Below are 23,539 nucleotides of genomic sequence, written 5' to 3'. Positions count from 1 at the left end.
ACTCTGCCATATGCTCAGCTGTGGACATTTCTTTGCCTGATGGGCTGCAAAAGTGGACAGGATTTCCATATTCTCTTCTTATCAGAAAAAAGCCGTTGATATGGTTTGATCAAAGTATAGTAACAGAAAACTAAACCTGAATGTATAATAATGAGGGAGTGATAGGGATGTTTAGGGAACACCTTAGGCAGGAGTAACAAACTGAGAGAGAGAAAACAATCTTGATATTATTTCAGGGAATTCCTAGCTCTCTCATGGCCCTTGATCTGGTGCAGCATTTCTTTTTATCTGATCTTTATTTATCAATACCTGGTAGACTTTAGCTAGTCTGGGGAATTAGAAGCAATGTTTTGTAGTTATAAATTATGACCTGTTTCCTGCAAGGACAATTTAGAGGTTAAGTAGAGGAGGCTTGGTTTTATGATATAAGGTTATATATACACACACACACACACACACACACACACCCTTTTTTTTTTCTTCACAGTTTGAAACTCATGCAGGTAGTGATTCACTCAAGGCTTGGGTTTTCTCTTTATTGTCTTTTTCAGGTCATGTTAGAGTCAGTTAACGCTCACACAGCCAATGGACAGAGCCAACAACTCAACAGTATCTGAATTTGTGTTCTTGGGACTCTCCAATTCGTGGGAGATTCAAGTTCTTCTTTTCCTCTTTTCCTGTGTGTTCTACATGGCGAGTCTGATGGGCAACCTCCTCATTGTGTTCTCTGTGGCCTCTGACTCTAACTTGCACTCTCCCATGTACTTCCTGCTGGCCAACCTCTCCTTTCTTGATCTGGGGATTTGCTCTATTGCAGCCCCCAAAATGATCTATGATCTTTTCAGAGAGCACAAAGTGATTTCTTTTGGGGGTTGTATAACTCAGATCTTCTTCATTCATGCTATTGGGGGCACAGAAATGGTGCTGCTGATAGCCATGGCCTTTGACAGGTATGTAGCCATATGTAAGCCTCTGCACTACTTGACTATCATGAGTCCAAGAATGTGCATTTTCATTTTGATTGCTGCCTGGACCCTTGGCCTCATCCACTCAGTGGCCCAGCTGGCTTTTATTGTAGATTTACCCTTTTGTGGCCCAAATATATTGGACAGTTTTTACTGTGATCTCCCTCAGCTCATCAAACTTGCTTGTACAGAGACCAATAGATTAGAGTTCATGGTCACAGCCAACAGTGGACTCATCTCTGTGGGGTCCTTCTGCATATTAATTATTTCTTATGTCTTTATTCTGGTTACTGTTCGGAAACACTCCTCAGGTGGTTTGTCCAAGGCTCTCTCTACTTTGTCAGCTCATGTCACTGTGGTGGTTTTATTCTTTGGGCCATTGATCTTTTTCTACACCTGGCCCTTTCCCTCATCACACCTGGACAAATTTCTTGCTATCTTTGATGCAGTTCTCACTCCTTTTCTGAATCCAGTTATCTATACTTTCAGAAACATGGAGATGAAATCAGCAATGAAGAAACTTTGCCATCAGCTTGTGCATTATAGAAAGTTGTCCTAAATAATCTAAAGATAAATGAAAGCGTGAATTGACATTCAGTGAAAATTTGAAAGTCACCAAAATTGTACATCTCTGTTAGTTTTGTGTTTTAGGTTATATTTAGGCATCTACCACGCTATTGTGCATCTCAAGTATCCCAATCAACAAGGATAAAAAGAATGAACATTGGAGCCCTCTATATTTCAGAATCCGTGATGGGAGATGTTTAACATAAATTCTTGAATGTTCATGATAACTGTGCAGTATTTTAACCTAAAAAAAAACTAACAAGTGCTAGAAATAAGAATATTTCTAATATTAACCCAGTTTACCACTTTTGATAGTCTCCTGCCTGTAAAGTTGCCAAATGGAGAAAATATTAAACAATTTAGTCCTGCAAATCAGCAGTGTCATTTCTTTTCAGTGTTATATTTTCCCTGTTTGGTTGTATAAAATTTGAAAATGTATGTGTGCATGAGAGAGAGAGAGAGAGAGAAAAAAAAAAGAGAGAGAAAATGAGAGAGAGCTAGCGGTCCCTTCAATCACCTGGGTTTATTTTTGTGTGCTTGCAATGGCTGAAGTCAGAAGCTGGAACTCACTCTGGATTTTCCCCATGAATGGCAGGAACCCACTAAATGAGTGATCACCACGGCCTCCTAGAACTTGCATCAGCAGAAAGCTGAATTCAAAAGCTGGAGCTGGGCGTCGACTCAAACGCTTGAGAGTGGACCACGCTAGCTAGACTCACTGCCAGTCTCATTTTCCTTATTTTGGATTGGTTAAGGTCCTGTCCGCAAACCTTTTACTAAAATACCATCATATAAACTGGTTTGAATTTTTGCTCTGCCTTTAGTGTGTGCTTGCTTCTTACACTCTTTGAATATTAAATGAATATATTAAAATGTCATGTAATTAAGAAACAGGTTTCCTTATTTTTGACTCAAAAACAATTAAAATATTTATACTGACTTACTGGCTTGGATCCTTGAGTCTTCCACTAACTGATTAAACTGGTAGATTTCTTTTTTTTAAACTCACATTATTAGTTTTTAAAGAAGTTTTATTTTAGTTGGAAGTCAAAGTTACAGAGAGACAGGCAAAAGTCTTCCATTTGCTCTTCTCACTTCCCAAATGGTCATGAGAGTCAAAGCAAGACTGATTCGAAGCTGGGAGTCAGGAGCTTCATCTGGGTTTCTCACATGGGTGCAGTGGCCCAAGGATTTGAGCCATCCTCTGCTGTTTTCCCAGGCCATAAGCATCAGAGAGCTGGATGGGAAGTTGAGCAACAGCCAGGACACAAACTGGCACCCAAGTGCGATGCCAGTGCCACAGGTGGAGAATTAGCCTACATGCTACCACACTGGCCCTTTGCATCATCTTTTTAATTTCATCTTTCCATGAACTTTAAATTTTTAATTATTATATATTTAAAATTTTATTTTAAATGTTTTCCACATAGTTGAGAGGTATGAACCCTGTGTGGGTCACTGATAAGCTTTGGTGGGGAGGCTGGGTTTCCATTGCCTTTCTATTTATAAATTCAGTGATAGAAGAAACATCACAGGTGATTACTTTCTAAGTGGACATCAGTTTCATGTGATTATTTGTTGTTTCCAAGTTCTTTCTTTGTCTGGAACCTAAAAAGAACTTTCTAGAACCAAGTCCAGATTGTTTGATAACTGCATAAATTTATCATTATCATTCCTTCCGTATCTTGGCTTTTATTTATGTCACTTACTAAAACATCCACATTTAAGCAACATCCTTCTTTTGATATTGCTACTTTGTGGAACGCTTTAAATGTCACTCTCCCATTATTTTTCTTAGTGTCACCAAGTTGTGGTAGTTATGTTAAATAATATCTTCCCTGTGTGCTAGACTGCATTATATAGTCTATGAGAAAATATTTACATATGTGTAGACCTAAATACCTATTTGCTTTGTGTTTTGCATGAAGTTTGCCCTATGTCAGAAAGCACATATGGTATTTGTCCTTCCAGGACTGTCTTATTTCACTGAACATAATGGTCTCCATTTGGGACTATCCAACTGAACTTAGTTCACACTGTAGATTTATGAGTATGTAAAATGTTATTGAGTTAAGCTGCTTTGTTATACAGCAATAGTGAACTGACAAAAAATACTCTGCATAGAATTTATCAATAACCCTTTCATTGACTCTCGATACACTAACATTTCATTTATTTAGGATCAATTTTTCAGATAACCTTGCAAGGTAACTTTGTAAGCAAAGACTTAATGCTCCACTAAATAGAGTTCAATAATAAAAATTAAAGAAATCAGTTGATTGATATATTTTTCAAAGATTTATTTATTTTATTGGAAAGTCAGATATACAGAGAGGAAGAGAGACAGAGAGGAAGATCTTCCCCAGCAGCTACAATAGTTGGAGCTGAGCCAATCTGAAGCCAGGAGCCTGGAGCCTTTTCTAGGTTTCCCACGTGCGTGCAAAGTCCCAAGGCTTCGGACTGTCCTTGACTGCTTTCCCAGGCCACAGGCAGGGATCTGGATGGGAGGCTAGACCGCCGGAATTAGATCCAGTGAGCATGTAGAATCCCAGTTCATTCAAGGCAGAACTTTAGCCACTAGGCCACCTCTCCGGGGCGATTGATGTATTTTTGAGCTAGAGAAATAAAATGCAATCAAGTTTTCTGTTTTGTTTCTCTTAAAGGAAAAATTAAAAAAAGATTTATTTGTTTTTATTTGAAAGACAGATTTACACAAAGGAAGAGAAAGAAAAATTTTCCATCCGCTGGTTCATTTAATGGCTGGTGCTGAGTTGATTTGAAGCTGGAAGGCAGGACTTCTTCTGGGTCTCTCATGTGAATGTAGGGTCCCAAACACTTGGGGCATCCTCAGTTGCCTTCGTAGGCCACAAATAGGGAGCTGGACAGGAAGTAGAGAAGATGGGCATGAACTGGCACCAATAAAGGACTGCAGTTCTTGATGGTGGAGAATTAGTCTGTGGCAGCTGCTAAAGGAAAAAGATTTAAATTGCAAGAGGGTTAAATTGTTAGTGACTTGCCTTATCTCATCTCTGCTAGTGTTTTGAGTGCATCCCCTTGTGCCGCTCCTGTAAGAATTGGTTTATCTTTATCATACACGTTATAAAGAACTAGATAACTGTTGCCTGGACAGCTGTACATCTCCAATTCCCTCCAACTTAGTTATTTTTTCTTAGGAGACATGGATCACATGGCAGCTAGCACAGTAGGGCTGCTTTTTCTATCTTTCATTTTTATGGGGTTTCTTCCATCATAAATGAGAAAAATAAGTAGGTAAAAAGAAAAAAAAAGATCTGAGTTTCACCCCAAATCTTTCTTCTTCCTCCCCTCAAATGTCCATTATTGTCTTTCTGCTTTGATTGTGGTGACCAAATTTCTGTGGTCCTAAGAAACAATTCCCTTGGCCAAATGAATTCATGGCGGTAATCCCAGGACTCCCCAGGAGCAAAGTGACTTTTTAGTGCTGTTAATTATCTACCTTTTCCTCTATGGTATTACATATGATTTAAAAAAAAGATCGAGTGCCAATAACATCTCAAGGAACAGAGTTCTGTTTCATGGTTGTCTAACTGCATGACAATCTCAACATTGGTTCAAGAAAATTAGATGGATGAAAACTATCTTGAATGGTAAATGGAACTTCACGTGGAAATACCCAGAGCAATGAGAGGGAGAATTTAACCGGAGGAAGAAAATCAACAGTTTTCAAACAGGAAAATTGCAGTAAAGTAACCAGTAACTAAAATGTGGGAGACAACAGGATGCATAGACTCAACTATAATCTCTTGTCCCATGTTGGAGATGTTCTTATAATGGTATTTGTACAGGTATGTGTTGATGGCCAGGCAAAGAATAAAGTAGGGTTGGAAGAATCGAGTCCCATCAGAGCTAAGTGGGAAGAGTTTTGGACAATAGTAAAAAAAATTAGCTTTGATTTCTTTTGGCTTTATTTACAGAATTTTAAATTGATGCAATAAAATTGATGCAATTGTGCAAATTCATGGGACACAGTGTGATGCTTTGATATGTGCAGAGAGCAATAATAATATCTTCAGGAACAAAATTCTCTCTTCGTTATTGTATAGCTTTGGTATATGATGATTTCCTCAGGCACACCCAGGATACAGCCATGGGATCTCTGCAGTAAAAGAAGCATGGTTTAATGGAAACCATCTGAACTGATGAACCAGGGCCAAACTCATCTTCTGAGGTTGCTACAAGGTTTCTTTAGCTTACAGGAGTCTTTCTCTCTGGACCTTTGTTTCTCCAACTCTAAGACAAAGGTACTGGGCATTCCTAGAAAAGCTTTCTTTTGGTCATGACAATTAACAGCCCTCTTTGGGTCTTTCTGCATTGATAGTGCTAAGACCTACCTTTGTGAGAGCAGGCAGAGACAGTGCCCATTCTTTCCATCTCTCCTACATTCTGAATAGTGTCCTGAGATCTTCCTTCCTTTCTCAAGAACAAACTAGTGGAAAACTAGTGAAAAAAATTTCTATGATGAGCAAATTGAAATGTTTCTCAGCAAAATCTCAGTATTATTTGTAAACTTAATTTATTCATTTATTCTATTACTTCTATTTTAGAAAACATATCTTTAGTCAAAATTTTCCCAGCTCTCCTATGTGTCTCACCATAATCCAAACTCTCTTTACCTCTTTCCAGGACTTCTATAATATACAGTAAATCTAATTTAAATTCAACGATAAAGCCCTGGTACTTTTCTATTTTGCTATGCATTTACTTAGTTCTGAAGGTGGTTAAAGAGCTCCTGTACATGCAGATGGGGCCATTTCTAAATGCTCTGATCTTCCGCTTTGTTTATTTTACTTGAGATTTAGGACTCTTCGTTTTCATTCTGTCACCTCTTTTACTTGATGTCTCATGTTTTCTTACCTGACTCCTTACTCAGAATCTTCTCCCCAGCACCCATAATCATGCCACTTTTCTCTACTTCCTGTGGTGAGTGCCATCTCTGTCATCCTTTATTCCTCTATTTCTTGCCATTTTAAAATAAATTTATCTCATAAGGCCTTAAAATACCTATACAGATACTTGGAAGAACTTGACAGAATGAGTATGTTAAGGAATGTCTAAATTATGAAACTCACTATCATTTAAGGATTTCACATAGTTTATAAAAATCTACTTTAAGCTTACTGTCATAATTGAGATATGATTGTAAAATAATATTAAAAAAAACTCAACAGAGCTACACATCCAAAACGTGAAAAGATTATTTTCTATTTGTTAGACTTTTGGCCATCAAATACATAACAGAAACACATGAATTGCTTTACAATAAAAATTGTCTCTAAAGATTAGCCTAATTTCCTGACAACTTTTGAATTTCCTGTGATTTTGTCAATATCCATACCACCTGTCCTGTCTTAGTTTTTCCTAATTCTTCCTTTTCAGGTCGCTGAGAGCGCTCAGTGCTGACAGAGGCCATGGGTGCTGCCAACCACTCCATGGTGTCTGAGTTTGTGTTTCTGGGACTCTCTGACTCCTGGGAGATCCAGCTTCTCCTCTTTCTCTTTTCCTCTGTGTTCTATGTGGCAAGTCTGGTGGGAAATCTTCTCATTGTGCTAACTGTGACTTTTGACACTCACCTGCAGTCTCCCATGTACTTCCTGTTGTCCAACCTTTCCATCATTGATGTAATATTTAGCTCCTCCACAGCTCCCAAAATGATTTATGACATTTTCAGTAGGCACAAAGCCATTTCTTTTTGGGGCTGTATAGTTCAGATCTTTTTTATTCATGCTGTTGGGGGCACTGAGATGGTGCTGCTCATAGCCATGGCTTTTGACCGCTATGCTGCCATCTGTAAGCCTCTGCACTATGTGACCATAATGAGCCCCCGCAGGTGCACTTTGTTTTTAGTTGCCGCCTGGCTCATTGGCCTGATTCACTCAGTGACTCAGTTGGCTTTTGTGGTAGATTTGCCTTTCTGTGGCCCTAATGAACTGGACAGCTTTTTTTGTGACCTTCCTCGATTTATCAAACTTGCCTGTATAGAGACTTACAAGTTGGGATTCATGGTTACAGCCAACAGTGGATTTATTTCTGTGGCTTCCTTCTTAATGCTGATCATTTCTTATATATTTATCTTGGTGACTGTTCAGAAAAAATCTTTGGGCGGTTTATCCAAGGCTCTCTCCACTTTGTCAGCCCACATCACTGTGGTGGTTTTGTTTTTTGGGCCGTTAATCTTCTTCTACATGTGGCCATTTCCCAAAACACATCTGGATAAATTCCTTGCCATCTTTGATGCAGTTATCACTCCTTTTCTGAATCCAGTCATCTATACATTTAGGAATGAAGAAATGAAGATGGCGATGAGAAGATTATGCATTCAGTTTGTGAATTATAGTCAAATGTCTAAAAATAGTAAGTGTATATAAACATGGAAAATCTGTTAGAATTTTGGATGGATTTTGTGCTAATGAACCCGTTAAATTATCAAGAATGTAACTATATACTAATATGTGATATGTGATATGTCCTCTTTTTTGTCTTTCCAGACTTAGTTGTGATTGATGCATTTCTTGACTGTTTGTACAGGATACGGCGGCTCTTATTTCACTAATGACCTTACTTCTGTGTTAGATTCAAATATAATAAGTATAAATGGTAAACAACCCACTTTGAAAGTCAGTGTATGTCATTCATTTTCTATTTCTTTTCATTTTAAGTGGACTATCTTCTTTTAAAAGATAACTATTCCCTCACTTTGTATTACTATTCAGTTGGTTTGTCTTATATCTTTTCTTTAGCTCTTTGCTTTTAGCTATGTACTTTCTAATTCAGCTTTCCCCAAGTCTTGAAAGGAGACAGAAGCCACAGAGGTTTATTTAATGAAGAGAAATAGATTTCTCATTTTGTGGTTAATTTTCCTAATGTTTGCCATGGATGGGGAACGAAAGTTGGGAACCAAGGACGAATCCAGGTCTCAAGCAGATTCAGGAACTAGAAATCTTGAGCCATTGCTGTTGTCTCCTAATGTCTGGAGCAGCATGAAGCTGGAATCAGGAACTGGAGATGAGAGTCCAACCCAGGTAATCTGATGATTTAGTTTGGGTAGTTTGGAAAGGGCATTAGTATTATTATTGGTGTTTTAGGACTGGTATTAATATTAGAAAACTGCCCCATTACAAGGTTTGGTTGGATAACATGGCACTTAACACATGGGAATCTGTTCTGGTTTGGCTGGCTTTACTGGAGCCCGTGTAAGAGGTGAATAGGAAACCATGGACTCACTTTGCCAGCCAGCTCCGGGTGATGGGCAGCTCTCAGGGCAACTGGACAAGTACCTCAAGACTGGGGGCAAAAGAAAGCCTTACCATAAGATGCGGAAGTACAACCTGGGCTACCCAGCTGCCAGCACTAAGATGGGCCCCGCCAAACAGGTACAGCGCATGACAGAGGAGGCAACCAACCAGAAGGACCTCACCCTGAGGCTGGGCATGCCGAGCTTGGCCTGGGACCCCAAGTGTTGTGCTCGCAAATGAAGAATCCTTGATGCTCTCTGCAATGCCCTCAAGAACGACCAGGTGAAGAGCTGCACTGGGCTAATTGACAGCACATCAGTCAGCTCAGGCTGACAGTGGTAGGAATCGTACTGCCCCTGGGCTGCCAGAAGGGGCCAGGCAGACTCTTGAGGAGGAGGAGATTTTCAACAAAAAATAGCAAAAAAAAAAAAAAAAGTTCAGAAGAAATATGATAAGTGAAAACAAACAAAAAACCCAAATCCAAGCCAGTCATCTTCTGGAAGAGCAGCAGGTCAAGCTTGTTAGGTGCTTGGCTTGAGGCCCAGCTGGTGTGGCTGGGCAGGTAGCTATTTGCTGGAGGGCTTGGAGCTGGAGTTCTAGATGAGGAAAATCAGAGTTTAGAAAGGCAGGCAAATCCTCCATTGTGTAATAAATGTGTTTATTGTTCTCGTTCTTCAAAACAAACAGGGTCTGGCACGATAGCCTAGAGGCTAAAGTCCTTACCTCGCACGTACCTGGATCCCATATGGGTGCCGGCTCTAATCCCAACAGCCCTGGTTCCTATCCAGCTCCCTGCTTGTGGCCTGGGAAAGCAGTCGAGGATGGCCCAAAACCTTGGGACCTTGCACCCATGTAGGAGTCCTGGAAGAGACTCCAGTCTTCTGGTTTTGGATCAGCCCAGCACTGGCTGTTGTGGCTGCTTGGAAAGTGAATCAACAGATGGAAAATCTTCCTCTCTTTCTCTCCTCCTCTCTGTATATCTGACTGTCCAATAAAAATAATAAATCTTAAAGAAAAAAGAAGTTCCTCTTTCTTAGAAACAATCAAATAAACAATGTCCTCCTATAAAATGCTTCATACTTTTTAGTTAACAATTCTTTTTTTAAAAGATTTGTTTATTTTTATTTGAAAGGCAGATTTTACAGAGAGAGGAGAGACTTTCGCCTGCTGGTACACTCCCCAAATAGCTGCTACTGTTGGAGCTGAGCTGATATGAAGCCAGGAGCCAGGAGCTGCTTCTGGGTTCCTCACTTGGGTGCAGGGACCCAAGGCTTTGGGCTGTCCTCTATTTCCAGGCCATAAACAGGAGAGTTGGATTAGAAGTGAAGCAGCTGGCATGTGAACTGGTGCTGATTTGGGATGCCAACACTCGCTGCAGAGGATTAGTATGCTGAACCACCATGCTCGCCCTTAGTTAACAATTCTTTAACAAACATTGTTACTTCAAAAAGTCTACATGAGACAGAAGGGTGACCTTACAATTAACGTGTTATTTAGGATGCCTGGGGCTAACATCAGAGTACAAAACAGGACATTGTGGTCCCTCTTAGTGTCACCAGGAAGTTCTATTTTGCCTATAAGGGAAGTAACTTTGCAAGCATCAATCACTTTTTGTTCACCAATTTCACCTTTTTCAGCCTTTTGTCCTCTGTATTGAACACTCAGCTCTTTGGGGGCAAGCTGGACTGTGAAATCCACCCTGTTTCCGCACTGCCCATCTGGGAACTTGCTGCTCTGTTTCTGCTCCTGGTTAAATCATACAGACCAGCAGGAAGGGCAGTTCTTTGGTTTCTCCTCCATAGCTCCCGGTGAACATCCCCACCTTGCCGCTGGTGGAGTTCCAACTGTTATTGCAATTCAGATCACACTCGCTGAGTGCTGCTGCAGTATCACTCACTGTGTCTGTCAGTCTCCAGGTACCCCTCTGCTGTTGTTCTGCCCTCTTTTGTTTCTTGAAATGTGCCCTTGCTGCTTCTCATTAGCTGATGATTCTTTGTCTGATTAAAAGTGTCCTTACCCTAGTCTGCCATCTTGATTCACCAAAATACACAGTTTTGAGATATTTTGAATCAGATGATGTGATTCCCCCAATTTGGTTATATGGCAGGATTGTCTAGCTTACTCAGTGTCTTTCATGCTCCAATAAAAACTATGGAATTGTTTCTTCTGCTTGTGCTAAAATGTCATTGAAATTTTGTTAGCCTTTGCATTGTATCTTAAACTAACATCAAAATGGTATTAGTATTTTAATATTTATTCCATACTTACAGTTTTACTGAATTCAATTAATATTAGTCTTTTCTTATCCAATAACTTACACCACTTATGTTTAAACCAAATACTTAAAAACAAGGTTTTACTATTTAAAAAATTAAAAAAAATTGTTTTATGTGAAAGTCAGTTTTACAGAGACAGAGAGAAAGGTCTTTCATCCACTGGTTCACACTCTAAATGGCTGCAACAGCCGATCTAAGCTAATCTGCAGGCAGGAGCCAGGAGTTTCCTCTGGGTCTCCCGCATGGGTGTGGAGGTCCAAGAACTTGGGCCATTATCCTCTTTCTGCCCAGACCACAGCAGGAAGCTGTATGAGAAATGGGAATACCAGAACACAAGCCAATGCTTTTATGTGATGCTGTCACTTGCAGATGGAGGATTAGAGTGGTGGGCCACCAAGTGTTTACTAATACAATTTGGTATTTAGTGATGAATTTGTAGATCCATTGTTCCGTTCTTCCTGCCTTGCTGCATTTTCTCTAGAGTCACACTTCAATACCTTCCTCTACATCTTTTCATCCTTTTTACCTTGTCATTATAATGAGTATGTGTCTAGTTAGAATAGTGTATTTTAAGCTGGTAAAAGCTCCACTTCAACTGTATGTGATTTTGCCAGATGAATGTCTAACACAGCTAAAACATTGGTGCCTCTCTCAACCATCTCCACTGGTTGTTCATTTTGGGATATTTTCATTGAGTATGAGGCTCATTAGCCAGTGTTAGAAGCTACCAGCACAATTCCAGTGCTCAAGGCATTACACACATCATTGTCCGAATTCCAGATGAAACTCTGGAATGCCAATTATTTCTGATTTAGTCTCCATAATCCTTTGCAGTATAAACTACTAAATTCATTCACATATATCTTCTCCAAACACTTAACAGTTAACAATATAGGTAAAATTTATAATTCTTTTCTTTTGCATAGCTTTTATTATTATTTTATGATACAGTTCCATAGACCCTGCATTTCCTCTTCCCAATTCACAAGTCCTCTCCCCAGCCATTGATTTCCCATAGATTATTACAATAGTTTAGTCCTTCATAAACAACCATAAGTCAATTATTCTGCGTTTACTTGTGTCCTGACAGTTAGGTGTACGCAGTGGCAGGGAATCAGGCATCTTATTGTCAAAACGTATTTCACAGTTTCATTGGGAGTTAATGTTTGATTTGGAAATATAGATGCATACTGCATTATATCTTCACATCTGGATTTGAAGTTCTGCATTTAACAACTACTTTATATCAACCTAAAAAAGGAAATAAAACAAAATCAAGCACAAGAAGAATAACCACAACATGAAGTTAAATAACATGCTACTGAGTGACCAATGTGTCTCTGAAGAAATGAAAAAGAAAATTAAAATTAGAGATTTTTTTTTCTAAAAATATCTACTTTTACATGAAACTTTTGTTGGTTTGATTGCTCTGTGCAGTGAGTCACAGTATGTATGTTAATTTACATTATGTTTCTTTTTGGAAGACACTATCAAGAATTGTGGGACTCACAGCTTAGTCCCATTATTAAAAAATACACAAGTTCATCAAGTCAAAACTTGTGCAGTGAGCATACCAAAATAGCAATAGAGCAGTTTAAGAAGGTAGTAAACTGAATTCACAAGGTAATAGAGCATGTAGTAAAAGGAAGTCAGACTGGTGTCAGAAAGTGCTTGGTTGAAAAAGGAGAAAAATGAAACTGAAAGAGGAAAGGGAAAGGAAGAGAAGAACTTACTACTATATAGACCATAACGTGGTGAAGAAAAGTGGAATGGGAGGGAAAATTGAATGAGTCTGAGAGCAACTAATGCTAATTGGGAAGAGCAAGCTTGGTGACAGAGTTCATGCAGCTTCTACTCACAGATGTATACTCATTAGACTACTGTGTGTGTGCTCAAGATTCTACTCAAGTTTCTCAGCTCTAGAATAGACCTAAGAGTGGAATACAGTATAGCCAAGGTACATAAAGCAGAAAAAAAGGCTGTGTTTTAGAGTAACAGGTTAAACTGCTGGTTAGCTACATGGTTCTCTCTATGTGTACATCTATGTGTGTCTTTACTATATGATTTTCAAATGAATAAATGAGTCTTTTTCAAAAAAAAATCTTACATCAATTTAAACAACCTCCTAATAAAAATGAAGTTTACCTTTAAAGTAAGACCATTTTTTTATATTTCTAAGAAGTGCTTTATGTAAACACTATTCCTTAGGAATTGAGATTCAAAATTAGTATAATCTTTGATTTTTACACATATGTGATTGCTTCTTTCATTGAAGAAGAGAATGTTGCTCCTTCCTATTGGAGACAAAATATAACCAATACTAGTGTGTATAAGTAAACAGAGTGTTAAAAGAGTAACGAATGTCTGAGCTGGAACATCAACAATGAAATTCTGTATTCTTTGAGAAATCTTCAAAGTACAGGCAACCATTTAGGAGATCTTCCTGTAAGTCACCAGCTGTCTACATACTCTCTTCATTGCTGCCTTCATTTCTTGATTCCTGAATGTATAAATTATGGGGTTCAAGAAGGGAGTGAGAACTCCATCAAAGATGGCCAGAAACTTATCCAGGTGTGTGGAGGGGCTTGGCCAGGTGTAGATGAATATCAATGGACCAAAGAACAGGATCACCACAGTGATGTGAGCTGAAAGTGTGGACAGAGCCTTGGATGAACCAGTTGAAGAGTGTTTCTGAACAGTGACAATGACAACAACATAGGAAATGGTCAGTATGAAGAAAGATCCCACAGCGATGAATCCGCTGTTTGCTGTGACCATGAACTCCAGTCTATCGGTGTCTGTGCAGGCAAGTTTGATGAACCGAGGAAGGTCACAATAAAAGCTGTCTAACACGTTAGGGCCACAGAAGGGTAAGTTTATCACAAAAGCCAACTGAACTACAGAGTGCAGAAGGCCAATCAACCAAGAAGCCACAGAAAGTAAGATGCACACTTGTGGGCTCATAATGGTCAGGTAATGCAGAGGCTTACAAATTGCCATGTATCTGTCAAAGGCCATGGCTATCAGCAACACCATCTCCACAGCACCAATGATGTGGATAAAGAAGATCTGGGCAATACAGCCTCCAAAGGAGATGACTTTGTGCTTTCTGAATAGGTCAGAAAGCATTTTAGGGGAAGTGACAGACGAAGCACCCAAGTCAATGAAGGAGAGATTGGCCAACAGGAAGTACATGGGAGAGTGTAAATGAGGGTCAGTGACCACCGTGAACACAATGAGAGAGTTTCCCGTCATGCTTGCCACATAAAGTATGGAGGAAAACACAAAGATGAGGAGTTGGATGTCCCAGGAGTCAGTGAGCCCCAGGAACACAAACTCCGACACAGCAGAACGATTGGTGCCGTCCATTGGATTTTTGACAGTGCTACATGAGAAAAACAATACATGAAATTGAATCATGGGAGGCATATAAAACCTAGAATAGATACAGTTGAAACTATGAAAGCTTACGTTAATATTACCATTATGGTGAACTTAACAGTGAATGAATATGTGAAAAATGCTCATCATCATTTATCATCTAGGAATTAAAAATTAAAATGATGATGAGGCATCATCACCCTTCTGTTAGAATCGTTATCTGTATGCCATTTCTCAACTGTCACAACCTATCCAAGAGAACAATCCTTTTTGAGTAAACAAGAACTTTCTTCTCACTCCTTATGGCTGCAAAGCATTTGTCCCTAAAGATCAATAAATGTTTCCCCATATGACTACCTTGTATTGTATGAATCTTGTAATTTTTTAAAGAAGTTACAAGCCTGACTACAAAGAGATAAAGTCATCTTCATATCAGTGGCTATGGCTTGTTTAGTCTCCGTTCTTTAAGCAATAAAAAGAGCTCCCCAGAATTGTGAAGCTGGTTTGCATTACTTTGGGCACAGAGATTACACATGTTCAGAAACCTTTCTGGCAATCTGGCATTACAGCTAAACCCAAGTGTCTTATTTGTATTCTGGTAAAGCATCACTCCATGAAGTACCGAGTAGGGGGTGAGTAGGAGACCCTGCAGTACTGTGACAATGCCTGCCTGATCATCCTTACAACATAATTACAAAAGCTTAACTCAGGAGTGACACTGCTGTGTAGCGGAAACTATTTAGTCCAAATCACTATCACACTACACTCTACTTTGTCTTACTTAGTGAAGGAACTTAACAGACAGAATATGGGAGTTTGGATTCAGACAACCAGGATACTTACTAGTCAATTAAGCTGACAAATTGATATTGTGTGATTTACTTACACTCTTGATCAATATATTTATTCACAAAACTGCACACTAAGAAAACAAACTTCTCAGAACAAGTTCCAGAGATGAAAATAATTAAAATGATAAGCACGTATTTGGTGTGTAGACAATTCACATTTAGATATTCAGTAAATTTTATTATGTTGCTTGTAACAGTGCTAACTACATGGAAATGTGATTTAATTAAAAAGGTTAAATGGATTTTGGTCAGCAGAAACATCACAACTCAACCTTTAGGTGACTCATAATGTGTACAATTAAAATTAAAAGGGAGAGGAGGACAAAGAAGCAAACTTGACTAAGATGAGACAAATCTACAAACACTTACCTTTTAGAAAGTAAATCTTATTTCCTAAAAAACCATTTTCAAGACCCACTGAATTTTCTTCAGATAGCTATTGCTAAGCATGTAGAACTGGAAGTCACAAAGACAGTTTATGCATGCCCAACAGTCAATAATGGATGCAGAAGGAAATTCAAGGACAATTAGTCATAGCTCTACTTATCCTTTTCCCATTATGCCTTTTCCATTCAGTTATTTTACTTAAAAGATGCATTTACTGCATCTATTCTGTTGAATGCTTGGAAACACAATGCTATAATGACATTTAAATATGCACAGGCAACATAAGAGGAGTATTGCACAGTGTCAGAGGTTCAGTGATGGCTGAGTGAAGCAGGAGGAAGGAAGTGCAGCAGAACAATCCCAGTGGAAGACGTGACAGTGAACAGAGCTGTAGCAGACAGTCGCAGCTGATCTGAGCAGGGAGGATCTTCACGTCACTGAGGCCAGCCCTGCTTCCCACAGAAACTCCCACCCTATGGTAATCTTACTGTTTTTATCCCCTCACCTACCTGTTTTGCCAAAGGAATTAAGAAGACAGATTGTGTTAAGAGCTACATATGGCCTGCAAATAGCAACCAGAGCCTATCCTGGATTGATACAAGCACACACAAATAGTCAACAACGTCATAAGAACAGAAGCTAATTACTGCTCCAGAGAATACTGACCAAGCTTCCTGCCAAGATCTGGAGTTGCCAGGTTGAACTCCATTGGGCTAAGGAATTAGTTCCTTCGATCATGTTGATTTTCCCAAGGTATTTGAATTTTAAAAATTGTTGATGAATAGAATAAGAGCCAGGTTGGCTTTATTTTGTTGTTCTTCCTGTTGTTTTGGTAGTTTTCTTATGATAAGGAAACTTTATGTCACACCCTGGAATGATTTTTATTCATTTCTTTACTTTGTTATTTCCTGGTTGTCTGGATTTCCCCTTTTCTTTAAACATATAATATCCAAATAAAAATTGAACATATTTGCAATGTGAAAATATGATGTTTAGACATTGTAGACAGAACAAAATGATTAAATCATACAGCTTCATTGCCTTGCATATATATTTATTTTAGTCCCACTTTGCTTAAACATTTTGAGTCCACATGCCTATGTCCCATGTGACTGATGAGTATCATTTAAAAATCCTCATTTCTGTTAGCTTTAATTGTGGTTTCAATAGGATTTAATCTGTCAGACTCATGCATACATGCAAATACCAAATTGTTGTGTGCACAGTGAATGAGCTGCTACTGGATTACCTGATCCACTTTTGGTGTCTTGGAGGTGGGACTGGGTGCGGGTGTTAGGTGCCAGGCTTACCGTTGGACGATAATTCTCAAGATCGGTTCACAGTGGAAGCAGAGTCTGGATAATCACTGCGTCTCTGACTCCTGACTTGCCACGGGATCATGTCCCTTCCCCCACCATCCTCCAGGGTCAAAGGACACCAAAACCATTGGTGCTGCTCAGTCTTCTGGCATGCAAGCAGACCTTTGCACAGCCTGAAAACTTGTGCTTCCAGCCTCCCCTCTCTCTGCCCACCAATATCTGCTTTGCTATCAGTGCCACAAGCACAGGAAATGGGTTTACATTTTATTTGCTAATAGGTTCCAGGTACCCACAATACTAGAGACACTTTGTAGATATTTCACGATTGGTGTAAGAATGAAAAAACAGAAGAGGCAAAGACAGCTGTGTTTCATGGCTGCATAGACAATGCTAAGGGGAAAGCAGTTTTCAGGGATGGTCATAAGCACTGTTGGGTCAGACCTGCTGGTCATGGAACATACGAGGTACCCGAGAGAACATGTCAAATGATGTATCACAGATGAATTTGGATCTGAAAAGGGTTAGCATGTGCCACAGTGCGTCACCACCAGCAATGCTGGCATCCCAGATCCGAGTTCCTGTTGGATTCCCTGTTGCTTCTCCTATGACTCAGTTTCCCAATGTGCTGGGACAGTAGCAGATGGTGCAGAAGGTGGCTTGGGTCCTTGCCACCCAAGGAGGAGACCCAGAAGGAGTTCCTGGTTCCTAGGTTCAGCCTGGCTTGATCCTAGCTGTTGCAAACACTTGGGAGGCAAAGTAGCAGATGAAACATCTCTGCCTCCATCTCTCTCTTCTCTCTCTGTTTTTAAATAGATTAATAAATCTTTCTCAATTCATCAGGATTGTATTTTAGATAATTATGCAGTGTAGAATGGGGATAATTTTACAAATCAAAATGTAAATCACAGAATATTCACTAAATGATGCTGGGAAAAGTAATAAAATAAACACTTTATTTCTTACTGTATTCATCAAAAATAGGCTTAATGTACATTGTGTATCTTTTAATACATGTTTATGAATGTTCAGTAGATACTGACATAGAAATGCTCTTCATAAGACAAAAATATGGAAGTCATATTTTAAAATCATCACAGAGTTGGAGTATAAAATTATAGATTTAGCACAAAGAGTGTCATAGGTGAAGTGAAAAATGAAATTGCAACCAGGGAAGTACCTTGAAAACACACACGTAAGAATTAAAGAATTAATGGCTTTAAAAGAAATACTCTTGAGCTTCAAAGTGGATTTCTGAGACTTACAATTCAAGAAGTTCTTACAAGATTGGATATACTAAAGATCAATAAACACAAAACAGTATTTTACTAGTTTTCATCTTTGAAGTAGAAATCAACTTTTATACATAATCAGAGTCAGTCCTTGGAAAGCACACAGGCATGGATGCACTCAGCAAGCACAAGTGCTTTCAGACAAGAAATAATATGAGCACAGAACTGAAAAGTTATTGTGGTTTATTCATTCCCATTGTACTGTCTGTAGAGGAAATAATGTGGCATGCAAGCAGAGATTATTTGGAAGGGTTTCCAAGGCAAGTTAAAGTGTGGAAGGCAACCTAAACACCCAACAACAGAAAATATGTAGTATAATCATGATATAATTAATCATAATGTAGTGCCAATCACACATCTGAAACTACGGAATAGTATGTAATACCATGACAAAATTTTTAGATTTATTAATCAAAAAAGCTATTGTAAATATCAGAAATATTCCAAGTTTAATCATAAGAAACACTAGAGTAATTATACCAAGATATTATTAGGAAATATCCCCCTGTGGTGATTTCTATTCCTCCCCCACAACTCTCTTCCTCCCTCTTTCTCTGTAAAAATTTGTCATTGCAATAAAAATAAATCTCTCTTTAAAATTATGCCATGTAGTTATAAGAAAGACACATTTTGCAAGAAAAACAAGATTGTTCAGTTGAACAAACATCAGGAACAAATATATAGTACAAGCAGTGTTTTGCACAGAGAGTGTGTTTATATATAGAACACCTCCCAGTGATTGACATTTGTTGTACTGCTAAGACACTGCTTGAGATGCCCACATCCTGTACTGAGGTTCCTGGATTCAAGGCCCAGCTGCACTTACAGTTCCAGCTTCCTGCAATGCTGCGAGCGGCAGCAGGGAGGGGCTCAAGAGGCTGGGTTCTTGCCGCTGATGTGGGAGACCTTGATAGAGCTCCTCACCTCTGGAGTCACCCTAGCTCAGCCCTGACAGTTGTAGGCATTTCAGTGGTGAGCCTGAATATGGGAGATTCTCTCTTTCTCTCTCTCACACACATATTCTCTCTCTCCCTTCCTTTACTTCTATCTCTGTTTGCCTTCACATATATACATTATTTAAAAAAAAAAAATAGCTCCCACACTAAAATTGGGACTTTGCTGGCACAAATTCTACAAATGTAACAAGAGTTGTCTTGTTTCATCAGAAAGAAGAGGAACAACCTGGTATTTACATATGTAAAAATAATATAACAGAGTTCAGATAAGACAGCAGAACATGCTACTGAAAAGAGTGTCAAACATAAATTTTGTGATATAAGAGAGGAAAACGCTGTCCAGTTAAGAGTAACCTGAACTAAGAATCCAATTTTTCTGTTGTAAGCACAGACATTTCCTAGCATAGAAATATACCCACTGGGATCAAAGTAATTGCTCAGTGGCTAAATCCTCACCTTGCATGCAGGAAAATCCCATATAGGTGCCAGTTCATATCTCAGCTGCTCCACTTCCCTTCCAGCTGCCTGCTTGTGATGTGAGAAAAAAGTATAGGATGACCCAAAGTCTTGGAACCTGCATTTGTGTGGGAGACCTAGAAGAGACTCCTGGCTTCTGCCTTCAGATCGGTTGATATCCAGCCATTGTGGATATTTGGGGAAGGAATCACTGGATGGAATATCTTCTTTCTGTTCCTGCTTCTTTCTGTAAAATCTTCCATTAAAATAAAAATAAATAACTCATTTAAAAAAGTATATCCATCAAGTATGAAATGTGATATCATTAAAAATTAATCACATCTGTTCTAGAAGAATCCTCACCATCATTCAGCTTTCTAAAGCTTATTCCCCTGCACATAAAGAATGGGTTGAGCTCAGAAGACCATACACTTGATAGATATTTTGTGATAGATTAATAGTTTGATACTTAATATATGAATTTTCCATTTCTACTCAATTGTATCAACAGCTTCCTCTTACATGATTCACTCTGTGATACTGAAGATAAACCATTCAGAAGTCTTTGCCATGGAAAATTCACCAAAGGAACAGCTTCTGAGAGACACTAGATTGTCCTTCTCCCAGAGACACTTCTTACCACACTACCTGCTTTTTCTAACTGGAAACAGGAATCAAATTTCTCCATTAAAATGTTCAAAGAACTTCATGAGTTATATGGGATACCCAAATATGAATGGAGTATTTTGAAACGCTTAATATAAACTTACAGATATCCAACATTACTTCAAGTCAGTAAGAAAACTTCACACTATGTTGTCAGGAAATTCTTCTGTAAATGATAAGTTGACTGCATACTCTCCTCATTGCCACGTTCATCTCTTTGCTCCTAAAGGTGTAGATAACTGGGTTCAGGAATGGAGTGAAAACTGCATCAAAAAATGCAAGAAACTTGTCTATATGTGATGTGGGGTAGGGCCAAGTATAAACAAATATACAAGGACCGAAGAACAAAGTGACCACCATGATATGAGTTGACAAAGTAGAAAGGGCTTTGGATGAGCTGCCTGAAGAGTGTTTGCAAACCGTGATCAAGATGAAAATGTAGGACAGCACCAATATGAAGAATGATCCCAGAGATATAAACCCACTGTTAAATGTCACCATGAACTCCAGTCTATAGGTATCCAGGCAGGCAAGTTTGATTACTCGAGGGAAATCACAGTAACAGCTGTCCAACACATTAGGGCCACAGAAAGGCAAATTTACAACAAAACCCAGTTGAACTGAAGAGTGGATCAAGCCAATTACCCATGCAGTCACCAGCAACAGAACACATGTTTTTGGCTTCATAATGTTCAAGTAGTGGAGAGGCTTGCATATAGCAACATATCTGTCAAAAGCCATGGCTATCAGCAGCACCATCTCCACGGCACCAATGACGTGGATGAAGAAGATCTGAGCAATGCAGCCACCAAAGGAGATGACTTTGTGTTTTCTGAAAAGGTCATACATCATCCTGAGGGAAATAACAGAAGAAATGCCCAGGTCAATGAAGGAGAGGTTGGCCAACAGAAAGTACATGGGGGAGTGTAAGTGGGAGTCCATAGCCACCGTGAACACAATAAGGGAGTTGCCTATAATGGTGGCAACATAAAATATGGAGGCGATAACAAAGAGTAGAAGCTGGATCTCCCAGGAATTGGTGAGTCCCAGGAACACAAACTCTGTCACAGAAGAATAATTTGCTCCATCCATTGATTTATCAGTTAAGGTGTCTCAATTGTTACTAGAGAAAAAGAAATGGAGACAAAGCAAAAAATAAGAATGTTGTAAGTTTCAAGGTTATAATAATTACTTTATACTGCTATATATGAATGTAATCATATATACACGTGTTTAGGAAGACAGACATTTATTAATAGATACATGATAGATAATAGATGAACCGATACATCCCTTCATTTCCTTCTTAGAAAGTAAGCACTTTACCTATCTCAGCTGAGTTACACACTTAACAGAAGTATCATCATGCCTTCCAGGGACTATTCTACATCAATAAATAAGAAAATGGACAAACATGAAAATGAATGAATGTTTATGGATAATTGGAAGGCAAACATGAAAATAAAAATCAAGAGATAGATATGATGGCATTTCCCAAAACTCACTGGTTCTATTTTTAAGCTGTTGTTAGAACTGTTTTTTATCCATCCAAATTGTTTCTTAACTACATCTCATCTTGATCACAATACATTATTCTCACAATGCTATCCATAGGCATATTTTCAAATTCCAAAAACGCCCATAGGGTCACAGTGAACATATGAGAATTTGGTATTAGTTAGAGAAGTGACTCCAGAGTGCATTAGAACCAAAGCAAGTGAACACTAGTTGTTTATGGCATAAGTTACATTCATGAATCCTCAGAAATAGAGGAACTTACTATGATGGTTAGTAGTCAGGACATGGACATGATGTGCGAAAGGGGTGGATTTTGGAAGTCCCTCATTGGTAAAGCAAGGCAGTTACAATACCCATTTGGTACACAGCTGTGTCTGTAAGGAATCCTAAGAGCCCCAACTGATGCTTGAAACTGCAGAGTATTGACCTGTGTTGATATTACTTTTATCTTACTCATCTATGCTCATGATGAAGTTTAATTTGGAAAAGTACCACAATAAGAGATTACAGTAACTAATACTAAAATAAAATAACCATTGCAATTTATAGAGTCAAAATAGCAACTTCTTGGGCTTTGGGATATTATTAAGTAAAATAATATAATAAGCCTAACTCTAACTGTAACCCTTGACATCTCAAGCAGTGTAATATCATGACAATTGATCTGATAAGTAAGATCACCACTTCAGGGCTAATCAGTAAGTTGTGGATATGCCGGACAATATTGAGGCAAAATAGTCAGAATGATATCATCACACTACTCTGAATGGTACACACTTTGAGATTTCCACTTGACATTTTTTACTGCAATTTACCAGAAGTAACTGAGATTAGAGGAAGATAAACTAGAGATAATGGAATCTATTCCAATTCTTTACAATCACTTAGATTTGAGGCCATTGGTTTATTATATTGGAGTGCAAGCTTGCATTGGTTTTCATGGTTCTTACCACTTCTTGCTAAGAACACAGTTTACCCTGAGGAACATAAAGTCTCATGACTGGAGGCTAAACACTGTGGTCCCAAGCCCTCTTGCTCTCCAAACGTTAGGTGTATTACTAAAAGCATTGGAGTGCGGATCAGATAGGAAGGCTGGGGCACAAACTGCAAACTGCTGGTGCAATAAAGGGACCTAACCACAAATGATCTTCAGACCTGGAGTTAAAAGGGAGAAAGAAATCCAGCAAAAAAATGAAAATGGATCCCAAAGCTTTGCTTTTCAATAAACACATTTGCTATTCGTATAAACACACACACAAACACAGACACATACACTTGTGGCAAATGATGAACAATGTATATTATAACACAAACCCAATTAGTGCAGCCTGATCATTTACATAACAAATTTTTACAAAACCAGTGAAAATTTTATGCTATATATACTTCTCAACTTATCATTTGATTACCTCTTAACAAAGTATTAGTGTGTGAAAATATCATAAAACAGAAATGCATTTAGCACACCTAAACAATGCAACACTGTAGGCTGATTACATAACACAATATAGAATACCACTTACATCATGATTGAGGGGCTCATCAGGAGCTATATGTTGTTCTAGCTGTTCAATAGCAAGTGTTATACCGCATATGGCTAGTTTGAGAAAAGATCACAACTCAGAATATCAACTTTT

General features: G+C 38.7%; 4 protein-coding genes across 4 annotated transcripts; 2 read left to right on the top strand and 2 right to left on the bottom strand.

The window, feature by feature from the left end:
• Positions 1-585: 585 nt before the first annotated feature.
• On the top strand, positions 586-1,524 carry LOC121148861 (olfactory receptor 4F15-like). Its single transcript, XM_040969202.1, has one exon. It carries the CDS (start codon positions 586-588, stop codon positions 1,522-1,524), a length of 939 nt encoding a protein of 312 aa, XP_040825136.1.
• A 5,446-nt stretch (positions 1,525-6,970) lies between these two features.
• Positions 6,971-8,121, top strand: LOC121148372 (olfactory receptor 4F6-like). The gene is made up of 2 exons (XM_040968432.1): positions 6,971-7,922; positions 8,057-8,121. Exons 1-2 carry the CDS (start codon positions 6,980-6,982, stop codon positions 8,119-8,121), a joined length of 1,008 nt encoding a protein of 335 aa, XP_040824366.1. The 5' UTR covers positions 6,971-6,979.
• Positions 8,122-13,509: 5,388 nt separating this feature from the next.
• LOC121148870 (olfactory receptor 4F3/4F16/4F29-like) lies at positions 13,510-14,448 on the bottom strand. Its single transcript, XM_040969214.1, has one exon. It carries the CDS (start codon positions 14,446-14,448, stop codon positions 13,510-13,512), a length of 939 nt encoding a protein of 312 aa, XP_040825148.1.
• A 6,089-nt stretch (positions 14,449-20,537) lies between these two features.
• LOC121148906 (olfactory receptor 4F3/4F16/4F29-like) lies at positions 20,538-21,476 on the bottom strand. Its single transcript, XM_040969273.1, has one exon. It carries the CDS (start codon positions 21,474-21,476, stop codon positions 20,538-20,540), a length of 939 nt encoding a protein of 312 aa, XP_040825207.1.
• Between the last annotated feature and the right edge of the window lie 2,063 nt (positions 21,477-23,539).

This window comes from Ochotona curzoniae, unplaced genomic scaffold (genome assembly GCF_017591425.1).
Source record: "Ochotona curzoniae isolate NIBS_2020 unplaced genomic scaffold, NIBS_Ocur_1.0 scaffold_4701, whole genome shotgun sequence".
NCBI lineage: Eukaryota > Metazoa > Chordata > Mammalia > Lagomorpha > Ochotonidae > Ochotona > Ochotona curzoniae.
This window is presented reverse-complemented; position numbering and strand designations above follow the sequence as displayed.